The sequence below is a fragment of the Danio rerio genome, chromosome 13 (genome assembly GCF_052040795.2).
Source record: "Danio rerio strain M-AB ecotype USA chromosome 13, GRCz13ab, whole genome shotgun sequence".
Lineage (NCBI taxonomy): Eukaryota > Metazoa > Chordata > Actinopteri > Cypriniformes > Danionidae > Danio > Danio rerio.
In genome coordinates, this window is record NC_141033.1 from 51400001 (window position 1) to 51413469 (window position 13469).

Consider the following 13469-nt stretch of genomic DNA (forward strand, 5'->3'; position numbering starts at 1 on the left):
ATGGAACTAGTCCACAATCAGCTACTTTCTGCGCTGGGGTATTTGCATGAAGCGATCTGATTGATTGACGCCCCGTGTGTTACTGAATGTTAAAGTTGGGTAGCGCCATCTAACGTCAATGAGTGTTTTTGCATACTCTTCTGCTCAACGCCAGTGAAAATCGCTTGGGTTTGAATCTGGAAAAATGTGTCAAAACGCTGAATATAAACAAAAACGAGAAGGAGCCTTTAGAGTCACAATTATAATGAACAAACTATGACATAAAAGCATTTCTTCTCCGCCTAATAAATAAACATGAGTGAGTCTTGTGTGACTAATTCCACTCAAGTTATTTCATGTGTTTCTCACATCAAAAGCCGGCGGGAGATACACATCACAAAAACAAACCCGCAGCAGAGTTTGGCAAGATCTCACAGAGCAGATAAAAAAATAATATGATGTCACTTCTAATAAAAGATCAGCCATTATTTTTAATGGCTTCCCACAGGCTCAACGATATTTCTATACTGGAGGCCTGTGTAAACATTTCTATCGCCTCATTTCTACTCCAGCGTAATGAGAAACCCATGACTTCATACCGGAGGACTAAACCTTTGTTTCTTCCGCTTCCCTTAAAAACAATAGGCTGTTATTCAATAAAATAACATTCAGTAAATCATACACAGCGCCAGGGTGAAATGATACGACTATAGAGGTTGTGCCAGTGCATATAAGAGTTATGATTGTATAACTTCTAAACGGCTTGGAGTAAATTAGCAAAAGTTATTTTGGAAACATGTGGTGAAAATTTACACTATTATGTTTTTCAATGTTTTGATGTCTCTTCGGGGTGACATGGTGGCTCAGTGGTTAGCACAGTCGCCTCACAGAAAGAAGGTCACTGGTTCGAGTCCTGGCTGAGTTAGTTGGGATTTCTGTGTGGAGTTTGTATGTTCTCTCTGTGTTGGTGTGGGTTTCCCCCACCGTTCAAACACATGTGCTATAGGTGAATTGAATAGGCTAAACTAGTAGATAAGTTGGCAGTTCATTCCACTGTGGCAACCCCAGATTAATAAAGAGACTAGGCCAAAAAGAAAATGAATAATAATAATAATACAACTCTAAGGCAATGTTTTTAAGAATATTACATTGAAATATTTAATTATCGTTATTATTATTCATTATTATTATTATTATTAATGTTGTTGTTAAAAATAATAAAAATAAAGTATTATTTATATTATTATTCATTATTATTAATGTTGTTGGTAGTATTTATTTATTTGTTTGGTTTTATGACTTAATTTTGTTAAATTAGTGTTTATTATATTACATTTTTAATATTTTTAAAAAATTATATGTATATATTAGCCCTGTATATTTTTTTATTGTTGTATTAGCTTTTATTGTTGTATTTATAATGCATTTCTATGTTTGTTTTGTATTTTTGAGAATATTGTTATTGTTCCCAATTATTAATGACTAACATAAAAATGTTAAATATTCATAATTACAATGATATTTTCAAATATTTAGTAACTCAAAAAAACATATATAAAAATCTTTTTAATGTTATATTTGAAATAATTTCTAAAATCTTTGTTAACCTTTAATTTGATGCTACAACTAATTATTAATTAGCCATTTTCTTCTTATTGTTGTTGTTGTTAATATTCGTTTTATTTTTATTATTGTTAATTAATTAATTAATGTTTTTGTTATTGTTATCATTCTTAATATTTAATAATAATAATACTAATAATAATAATTCATGTTATTATCATTATGATTGTTATTATTATTATCATCATCATTATCATACCTTATAATAATAAAACTGTTATAATATTTTACAATAATTTTTATATAGTTTTATTTTTATTATCATTGTTGTTGTTTTTGTTTTTATTATTATTATTATTATTATTATTTGGTATTATTATTATTATTATTGTTGTCAATATTATTTTTAATATTATAATTTTAGTTATTATTATTATTATTATCATTATATTTGTTGTGATTTATTATAATTTATGTTATTCTCATTCTCATTATGATTGTTATTTTTATAATTTTTAAATCTTTATTATAATAATTATTAATATTAATAATAATAAACATAATATGTATTCATTCATTTTCTTTTCAGCTTAGTCCCTTTACTAATCAGGGGTCGCCACAGCGGATTGAACCGCCAACTTATCCAGCACGTTTTTATGTAGCGGATGCCCTTCTAGCCGCAATTCTTCTCTGGGAATTATCCACACACTCATTCACACTTATACACTACGGACAATTTAGCTTACCCATTTCACCTGTACCGCATGTCTTTGGACTGTGTGGGGGAAACCGGAGAACCCGGAGGAAACCCAAGCGAGAACATGCAAACTCCGCACTGAAACGCCAACTGATCCAGTCGAGGTTCGAACCAGTGACCTTCTTGTTGTGAGGCAACAGCACTACCTACTGCGCCACTGTGTCGCCTAAATATATTATCATTATCATTATTATTTTTGTTAGTATTATTATTATTGCTGTTGTTATTGTTATTTTCATTATGATTGTTATTATTATTATCATCATCATTATTATAATTGTGATTATTAATAATAATAAAATATAATACTATTATTATTATTTATTATTATTTTTTGTTAGTATTATTATTATTGCTGTTGTTATTGTTGTTATTATTTTCATTATGATTGTTATTATTATTATCATAATCGTTATTATAATTATTATTATTATTAATAATAAAATATAATACTATGATTATTATTTTTTATTATTATTATTGTTAGTATTATTATTATTATCATCATCATCAGACATTTTCTGAAAAATATGGGATACACAAATAAAACCAGATGTCTTGTCACCAATGACTCACATGCATTAGTGCAAGACAAATTATGAGATGAAATGTAATATCTAACATGCACACAGCAATGCAATCATATAATTATTAGTACTGTTGGCCAAAGTAACCCTCACTCAGCCATCTCCTTATGTTTAGCCTGAAATGTTGGTTTTGTTGGCTCTGGAGGTCACTGTGTGTTTAGTCATGTAGAAATGACAGCTTCATTTAGCAGTGCTTTCGTCTGCAGGGATGTGGGTGGGCTTTTTTGAAGACCGCCAGTGGTCATACATTGTGTTCATACCAAATAAACATGTCCAAGACCTATCTGGACTCCACCACCTGTTTTCTATTGGCGTCGTGCAAACATAGCCAGAAATGGTGCTTTCAAAAGCCTTATGCAACAATCTTTGTGCTGCGGCCAGGAGAAAACTCCAGCGCTCATAACATGAGATCTGAGATGAAGCATTCCTGTAAAGCGAGACTCAAGTAATCGCTGCTTTCTTCAAAAAACATTGCAGAAACGTCACTCTGCTCTGCGGGAAATCATAAGAGAGTGTTTGTGACTTCACACATGCGCTGTTAAAAATCTATTTGCTTAATATTGGGTTTCCAGAGGGCTCTCAGGAAAGCAAGCGAGCGTAAAATAGGCCTTAAGTGTCTCAACATGTGTTCATGTGTTCGAGATTTAATAATAAAAAACAGAACGGATGAAACTAACATGATGAGATCCAGGCCGTGTAGTTCAGAAACAGCTCACTTTAGACACTATAAAATAAATGTATGTTCATTAAAATATGTAAAATATAAAAAAATATCTGTAAATTAGCAGTTTTTTCCGTATTTTTGATTCATGTTTTTATTTTTTTACATTTATTTTTGCTTTTGAATTGTGTTATGGGAGCTTGATCTTTCTTACAAGAACTTTTATATGGGATTATTTCACTGACAAATGTTAGCAGCGCAGAATTTACTACTAGTCGAGCGCATTCATGTAATACGAGCGAGCAAATCTCTTTGCTTGCGTGCAGAAGTCCTGTGTTTGTGGACAAATGCTCGCGAGCTCTCAAATGTACGCTGCTCGCGTGCAAAACTTCCCGCAGGCACTCAAATATAGGTTGCTTGGGCACAGATTTTCTTGCACACTCTGTTACAACCCTTTGTTTGTCTCGTCTCATCTGTTTTTTTTTTTTTTTTCTGTTTTGCTTAGAACACATCTAATTGGCCACTTCCAGCTTGCTTGTTCCTGATTGGCCTACAATGTTTTAAAAAGCCATGACACTACTTTCTTGGCAGCCATCTTGTTTTTGGTCACTTCCTTTGTGTTAGTGAAACGTTTGTATGTAGTTCTGACCTTATTCTAAAATGCGGAAGTGCGCCTGTTTTCGCGATTGTCTTAGAACTTCCGTTTCAGTCGCCTATGGGAGAAATGACAAGGAATAATAAACGGCAAAAAACGGTCAAACTACTTGCTCTACAAACAAATGTTTGCATGACTATACAGACCAAATAGAATAATATAACAAGGAAATATCAGTTTGCAACATCAAACAGAGAAACAAGCAGTTTTTAATGTTTAAAAATGAATGGAAGTGAATGAGGCCGGAAGTCTCGTGCCAAAAAGATTCAAATGGCAGCGCCCGCTCGTCTGCGGAGAATGAGGTCAATAGTGCAGAGTTTTTGGATGTGTTAAGACTGGGAATGTTGAGATTTGTGAGTACTGTTTGTTTTGTGTGACAAATCCAGCTTAAACCAGCTTATGCTGGTTGGCTGGTTTAAGCTGGTTGACCAGCCTGGTTTTAGAGGGGTTTTGGCCATTTCCAGCCATTTCCAGCCTGGTCTTAGCTGGTCAGGCTGGAAAATTACCAGCCAAATCCAGCTAAAACCAGCTTGACCAGCCTGGTTTAAGCTGGACATAGCTGGTTTTGTTTGGACTCCCAGCTTGGCTAGGCTGGTCAAGCTGGTTTTAGCTGGTCATCTCCCAGCCTGACCAGCTAAGACCAGGCTGGAAATGGCTGGAAACCAGCCTAGAAGTGGCCAAAACCCCTCTAAAACCAGCCTGGTCGACCAGCTAAAACCAGCCAACCAGCCTAGGGTGGTTTAAGCTGGATTATTCAACAGGGCTTTGTTGCCTGCTGACATTAATTTTGGATTGTCCTTCAAATATGGTTGCCTGTTTTTGTAAATACTTTGTTAATAGTGTATATATATTATATATATATTCACATTTTATGTATGTGTGTGTATATAAATATATATATATATGCTGCTCGCATGCAAAACTTATCGCACGCACTCTAAACACTGTCTGCTCGCGTGCAAATTATCTGCTCTTGCTCTAGTCAGATGATGCGGACAAACACTTTGTGCCTTGTGTTTCCTCTTTCTTTTGTGTTTTTGCTCTACTGAAATCCTCCTGTTAAATCGGTTATCCCAAGAATGTTGATATGTTTTATTTATTGGTACATTTAATAACAATACACAAAAAACTAAAAGGTTCAGGTAAATTCGATAATAATAATGTTTTTTTCTTTGCACTGATGAATTGTTCAACACAAAACTAGCAATGTGAGCGAACAAAATCAATATAGTGATTTTTGATTGCATGTGTACTTTAAAGGAGGTGTTGTGTGTTTCTCAGGCTGAGATGTGGATCCGAGGGAAGCTACGAGACCTGAGGGATGGAAACAACGTCCAAAAGAGTCCTGTGACGGACTGGGAGGAGGCATGTCAGACGCTCAAGAGAGACTTGAAGGACTTTGAAAACACTGTCATTCAGCTCAATCAGGTGAGACGAACCTTCGAGTTAAAGATCGATGAATCATTTGCTCGCAGGACGTCAGGCTTCAACAGGACCCGCAGCCAACATTAACAAAAGAAGTTCTCCCTTCTGCAAATAAACGGCAAAACATTTACAAATTGTTATGGAAACAATCATGAGTTCTGCTTAATGCTGACTTGTCAAAACACCATTTTTAACAGCTCGCTTTTACAAGATCTGCAGAACGTCAGAGAGCTTCCTGTGAGACGTCCAGGATAACAAAAAACATAGTTTTTCCCAGTGGAGATGCTAAATTTATCCTCCTTCCTTCATTTTGATATATTGTCGGTACGGGTGCTTGAAATCCTCCAAATGCTTGAATTTGCTTTAAAGGTTTAAGAAGTGCTGTGGTTGTGGATGAAGTGCTTGGAACGGTTAATTGTGTTGCTTTTGTAATCATTTATCTTACTAAATAAAGCAATAATAATTTACTATTTATTCATTCATTCATTTTCCATTGGGTTAGTCCCCTATTTATCCAGGTCACCACAGCGGAATGAACCGCCAACTATTCAGTCATATGTTTTTTGCAGTGGATGCCCTTCCAGCCACAACCCAGTTCTGGGAAACATCCATACACTTTCGCATTCACAAACACACACACACACACACACACACACACACACACACACACACACACACACACACACACACACTCATACACTATGGTCAATTTAGTTAGTCCAATTCACCTATAGCGCATGTGATTGGACTTTGTCTGTAACATGATCGGTCTTTTAAATTTTCTGTCTGCACTTTTGAATATAAAATAAATATTCATTTAAAGATGACACATTTAATATGGAAGTAAATGACTTTTAAGATAGTAAATGAAAGTAATGGAATGTTGGAGAAAAATGCCAGTAAAATTATCCTCAGAATACTGTACTTTACTACAGAATACAATAATGATTAGCATCATAACAATCAAAAGTTCTTCTTAATGCTGAAAAACACCATTTTTTTTAACAGCTCGCTTTACAAGATCTGCACAACGTCAGATGTTTTTCCCAGTAGAGATGCTAAATTTGTCCCCCTTCCTTCATTTTGATGTTAGGGCTGTGCAATTAGGTTTTAGCTGGTTGACCAGCCTGGTTTTAGAGAGGTTTTGGCCATTTCCAACCATTTCCAGCCTGGTCTTAGCTGGTCAGGCTGGAAAATTACCAGCCAAATCCAGCTAAAACCAGTTTGACCAGCCTGGTTTAAGCTGGACATAGCTGGTTTTGGCGGGACTCCCAGCTTGGCTAGGTTGGTCAAGCTGGTTTTAGCTGGTCATCTCCCAGCCTGACCAGCTAAGACCAGGCTGGAAATGGCTGGAAACCAGCCTAGAAGTGGCCAAAACCCCTCTAAAACCAGCCTGGTCGACCAGCTAAAACCAGCCAACCAGCCTAGGCTGGTTTAAGCTGGATTATTCAACAGGGCTTTGTTGCCTGCTGACATTAATTTTGGATTGTCCTTCAAATATGGTTGCCTGTTTTTGTAAATACTTTGTAAATAGTGTATATATATATATATATATATATATATATATATATATATATATATATATATATATATATATATATATATATATATATATATATATATATTGGGATAGTAAGGAGTTTGAAGCCATTTTCTTTGTAAAACCTTTTGACCTTTTTGTGTTGGGTAGTTAGGGTAGTGAATTTGTACTTTCTTTTTGATCAGGTAAGTTAGAGATTTAATATAAAGGGATTTTTGTTTTGTATATTTTTGTGGCCCTGTCAGCTCCCAAATTCAAACCCCAATATAAATCTTTGACTTCATTGTTGTTGTCTTGTCTTTCATGCTGTGCACCATCCCTAGACGGTGCGTATCATGAAATCGGGGGCTCGTTCATTGGTTCATTGGGGCTCAACACCATTTTTTTTAACAGCTCGCTTTACAAGATCTGCACAACGTCAGATGTTTTTCCCAGTAGAGATGCTAAATTTGTCCCCCTTTCTTCATTTTGATGTTAGGGCTGTGCAATTAATCGAAAGTACAATTTCGATTTGGGCTTTTAACGATTATGAAAAAGCATTAATCGAGATAAACGATTATTGCATTAAATACCGCCCCCTTTCCAGTTGTACACATTTGTTGCTCTTAAAAGCGCGAAAGATCGCATGCTTATGTGCGTGTGTGTGCGGCGCGCAGACACAGTCAGAAGCGTGCCGTCAGCATTCGGTCTCATTCATACACTGATGAGCAGAGCGCACACATCTAAAGTCATCTTAATGTGAGCGCTTTAATGGTCAAATAGGTGTCAAAACGTGGTGTTTAGTGATTATTCATATTAACCCTCATTTGTGTAATAAACAAATGAGTTGAGAATCAAAAGACACGTGAAAGAGAAACCATTAAAGTGACAGCGCGAAATTCCTGCTGCCGCCTGTTTTTATCATTATTAATAAAACAACAAGGAGAAAATCCTTCGTTTCTCTTGACTGAAGGACTTTTGTAGCTAAAGTGTTTTTCTTACAGTGAAGATGCTTAAAGCACATTTTGTTTCATAAGTTTATTCTATTGTATTTATTTCTCTTTCCTCTGTAGGGTGGAAATAACTGTATATATGCAGTTGAAGTCAGAATTATTAGCCCTCCTGAATATTAGCAACCCTTTTCCTCCAATTTCTGTCTAATGGAAAGAAGATTTCTAAACATAATAGTTTTAATAATTCATTTCTAATAACTGGTTTATTTTATCTTTGCTATGATGAGAGCACATAATATTTTACTAGATATTCTTCAAAATACAAGCATTTAGATTCAAAGTGTAATTCAAAGGCTTAATTAAGGTAATAAGGCAGTTCATTGTATAACAGTAGTTTCTTCTGCAGATAATCAAAATATATATTGCCTAAAGGGGCTTTAAATAAATGATTTATTATGTCTTATTTATGTCTTTAAATAAATAATTTATTTAGGCCTATTTTCATCATTCATTTATTTTCATTATTCGTTTATTAGTATGTACAATTGTTGAGAAATAAATAAGACAGTAAAATATAATTAACAACAAAAATGGAAATAAAAACAGAAATAAAACATAAATGAAAATGTCTTGTCTTAGTCCTATCAAAATAGCAAACACTGAACATCTTTCTATATTTAGGCTGCTTTATTTATTTATTTATTTATTTAAGACTACTTATTTGTACTAAATGTTTGTGCTTTTATTTTAGTTGTCTTTTACTTCTTCAATTCTATTTTCCAAAACGAATCCTCTTTGCACTTAAAAAGTTTACAATAAAGCGTGTTAACAAATTTTAAATGATTAATGAAGAACTTATAATGCTTTGACTTATTGTTTAATATCATTTACAAGCACAGAAGCATATTTAAAGCTGCTGTAAAGGCTATTTCTTTCCGTTCGCATCCCGTCCCTTTGCGCCCCCTGGCGGCTCATTCACAAACTGCGGTCATACACTAAAAACAGAGTGGCAGTTATTTCAGACGGCGGCGGTATAAGGCACGGCGGTAAGAGTCACTTTGTACTCTCACCTACTGTATAATATTGACCTTAAAGTGGGTTTCAAAATATTTAGACCTGCTTTTATTTTTGCCAAAACAAAACAAATAAGCCTTTCTCCAGAAGAAAAAATATAAGAGGGAAATACTGTTAAAATTCCTTGCTCTGTTAAACATAATTTGGGAAATATTTACTTTTTAAAAAATTCTCAAGAACGCTATTAATTTTGACTTCAACTGATAATCGTTTTGAATAATCAAGTTTACAATTATGACCGAAGTAATCGTGATTGTGATTTTTCCCAAAATCGAGCAGCCCTATTTGATATATTCTTGAAATTTTACAATATCTACAGAAAAGAAACTGCATCGGGAAAGTGCTTAAAATTTTCTTGGGGAAAGTGTCGGAGCCCCGTATAGAATTTTGCACGTAATTAACCTTTCCTGACACTCATCATCCCTTGTGGCCTTCAAACCGGAACTCTTGTTGGTCTAAAATGAATAGTTGGGTGTATTTCAACGGCACTTGATTTGATGATTAAGCTTTAAGTTGGAGAGGCCTGTTAATCATCTGAATGCTGATGTTTGTCCAGATGGGAGAGCAGTTAATGTGCAAACTCAACCCCACGTCTGACCTGGTGAAGAAACAGCTGGCTCAGATCCGCGACCAATGGAACGCGCTCAAACTGACGGCCGCCAATCAGATGAAGGCAATGGGCGGGGCTAAGAATCTGCAGGAGTTTAATAGGAAGGTGGAGCGTCTGGAGGCGTGGATCAAAGAGAAGGTTAAACATGTCATTACACTCATTAATACTGATTAAGCTTACTGTTGACAATTTCCTATAGAATCTACCATAGCTTACTTGCAGCAGTTAATTACAAGAAAAACATGATTATTTAAACGCAAAAATACTCTATTTACATTTACAGCACCATTTGTCTTGCTGTATATGTATTTACATTAAAATATGCAGTAATTTCCATGATGCAACTTTTTTAACTACACAGTTTATATAGGGTATATGGCGAGCTAGTGCTGTTCCCATACTGATAAACTTCCGGTGACCTGTTATTGTGAGTTTTTTTCCGTTTTATACAGTTCCTTTGTTGTACTGTCATTAAAATACATTCAGTTCAACAGACTTTGGCATTCATTTAGTTGCTCAAGCATACTATCATACAATCTGAGACCCACTTTATATCGGATATCACTCATCCAGTGGAGATCAAAGAAAACAGACCTTAAACTTGCCGATTTTGCAATGTATTACAGTTCACCAGAAGAGCTTAACCCAGGTTACTGGCAAATTAGAAGTCCTACTAGCATACTTCAGCATATACCGTATGACAGTGAAATTCTGTATAGTTTACAAAAATCGTTATCGGTGTAAACCTAAAAGAGATTTTTTTTTTTTTGTGGATGATTTCCTAAATTAATGATGTCAATGGTTCGTATGGGATTACATAGAGAGCATAGAGACGGATGAACCCCACAATGCATGCAAAAATAAGAAGAAGAATTTATAGATTGAGGAAAGAATTTCCAGGCTCCATAGTAAGTTATGTTATTTTTATAAGTGCATCTTCCATGAAATTTAGTTGTATGCTACATCAATGCACCAAAAGAATAAAATGAATGATAACAATAAACAATATATACATATTCATACAGCAAAAGTAATACTTCAAACCATACTGTAAATGCTTTATTGGAATACAATCCTTACTATTATGATTTACAAATATTTTAGACCATAATGCTACTGTTTTTTGATATTAAAATTGGTTATATTTTATATAAATTACTAGCTTTATAAACAAATATTTAGCTGTAATATTAGTATATTTCATATCAAAATTAGTCATATTTTATATAATCTATACTGCTATGTTCAAATACTTTTTACTCTAATGCTACTTTTTTATATTAAAATTTGTTATATATATATATATATATATATATATATATATATATATATATATATATATATATATATATATATATGTATTTATTTATGTATTTATTTATTATATTATATTATATTATGTTATATTATATTATATTATATTATATTATATTATATTATATTATATATATATATATATATATATATATATATATATATATATATATATATATATATTATACATATAATATACTACTGTGATGTAATTTTTTTACTGTAATACAGTAAAAAAATATATTATTTTTTTATCATTATTTTTTCACATTAAATTTAGTCTTATTCTATATAAAAACTGCCAGGATGTCTCTTCACTCCACCTATAGCTGGTGTGTGGTGAGTGCACTGGCGCCATTGTCCTGTGGCTGTTGTCGCATCATCCAAGTGGATGCTGCACACTGGTGGTGGTGTGGAGAGACCCATCCCTTTATGATTGTGAAGCGCTTTGGGTGAATGTTCGCGCTTGTTAAATGCACTATATCGATACACGTTACATTACATGATGTCAAAAAAATTATATTTGTTTTACTATTATTATTTTAATTGTATTGTTTTTTATTCAAATGAACACCTTTATTTTTATTTTAAAAAACAAATATGAGCATGATGTAAAATACAAATGCTAGCATGATGAAAAAATTGTAATTTATTAAATTTAACAAAGAAAAATGAGGCTTTCTTAAGGTCCAATAATTAGCATTTGAATCGACATTTATTTTGGTGCTTTAAAATATACTTTATTTTATAAATGTGTGATTTGCACACTGTAAACTGTAAATAATCATTCAGGTTATAAGAAAATCTGTAATCTGAGAGTTCAACAAATCTCAATATTAAGAAAATCGCCTTTCAAGTCCAAATTAAGTTGTTAGCAATGCATATATTACTGATCAAAATGCAGTTTTAATACATTTATAGTAGTAAATCAACATGGAATATGAACTTTACTAAATATTCTCATATTTTTTTGCCATAAAATCATAGACTGTAAAAAATATGGACATAAGTATTCATGATGTCACCCAGAGATTTCTAAAGAACGCAAATGAAGCTACAAGTTGGCGTGGCCATTTTGTTTACTGAAAATTGGCAAAGAGGCGGAGCTGCAGATGCCTGCTAGCATTTTGTTTAAATGAGTTTTCTTTGTTAGAAATGCTTAATACTTCATTACCTGTGACTCGATTGTGTTCTGACCACATGTGCTTGGTTGTGCACTATATCAATAAAGTGTTTAGTCTTTTAAAAACACTGTTGTAATACATTGAGCCACCAAACAATGTTCTTATGATGTTTTTCTACAGGAAGAAAGTGCTATTACTTCCAAATACTTCAAATATAGTCTGTGTTAGTAAATGCAAGGCTATTTATGAAATCCAGACATAGCACTGTATGAAAACGCTTCAGATGAAATTTCAAGAATTTTCAAGAATAAGAATTCCACTCACCTGGGAAATGGAGGCCATGTGAATGGTTTGTGAGCACAATTAAGTCCACTGCATGCCATATTTTCTGATAATTGTAAGAAATGATCCCAAAAAACAATTGAATGTCATAAAACAAAACAAAAATACAATATATATATGCTGAGTTCAGTGGCTAATCAGCCGGAATCAGCTGAGGTGACTGCGAGCAGCGAGACGTAGCTGTCACTCAAGTGACACACCCTTAATTATGCAGATTTAAATAAATGAAACGAATGAGTTATAAAAACAAAATCACCCCCTCACAATTGTCATAAAGCGTAATATTAGCTATATAAAGCAAACTCTTCTGTGAATCTGTTTTTATCAGCTGTAAAAATGGCCAATTTAACATTGAAGTCAGTGAACATTTGGAGTCTTTGGAGCCAGCCCCTAAAGGCCAGTCGATGAATTGCAGTTTCAGTTACTTCCATATTTGCTTCACGAGGGAGAGTGGGATGTTGCTGCTTGCATATAATACAGCATATTCTCATTTTAAGATTGGTTTTGTGGCCCAAATGTCATCTTCTGGGGTATTATTGCTGTTTTCTTTCACTCAGTAATCTACAATCTGCTGTGCATCTGCATGCAGGTGTTTTCCTCACCGATCTGTTTTAGTTTTCTCCATGGTAGCCCGGCTCATTTACAGCAACAGTAGCCCAACTGAAAGAAAACAGCGTCTGAAAAGCTTTTATTTGTGTCAGCAGGAGCAGGAGCAGTCGCTGGCCAACATCCTCGGGGAGAACATTGACAAGATGCAGATTACCAGGAAGATCCTGGATTTAAAGCAGGTGAGTGTTTCCAGACTCTGCTGAATCCTCCACAGGCCACAATCACCAACAATCAGAGTTTCACTGTTTTATTTAGTACAGGTGCTTCTGGTTTGTGCTGCTTCTGAACGTCTGTTTC

At 34.0% G+C, this 13469-nt stretch overlaps 1 protein-coding gene and 1 long non-coding RNA gene across 7 annotated transcripts in view; both read left to right on the plus strand.

The window, feature by feature from the left end:
• The window catches only part of LOC147841212 (uncharacterized), a 1204737-nt gene that overhangs the window by 224055 nt on the left and 967213 nt on the right, over positions 1–13469 (plus strand). The window lies entirely within an intron of this gene.
• The window catches only part of mymx (myomixer), a 111112-nt gene that overhangs the window by 18426 nt on the left and 79217 nt on the right, over positions 1–13469 (plus strand). For 4 of the 6 annotated variants that reach the window (XM_087279774.1, XM_087279776.1, XM_087279777.1 and 1 more), the window contains exons 4-6: positions 5484–5630; positions 9730–9921; positions 13268–13351. In XM_087279774.1, the coding sequence (XP_087135900.1) occupies positions 5484–5630; positions 9730–9921; positions 13268–13351 (423 nt within the window). Of the gene's footprint in view, positions 1–5483; positions 5631–9729; positions 9922–13264; positions 13352–13469 lie in introns of all 6 variants that reach the window. The other 2 variants (XM_087279775.1, XM_087279778.1) reach the window with 1 other exon arrangement.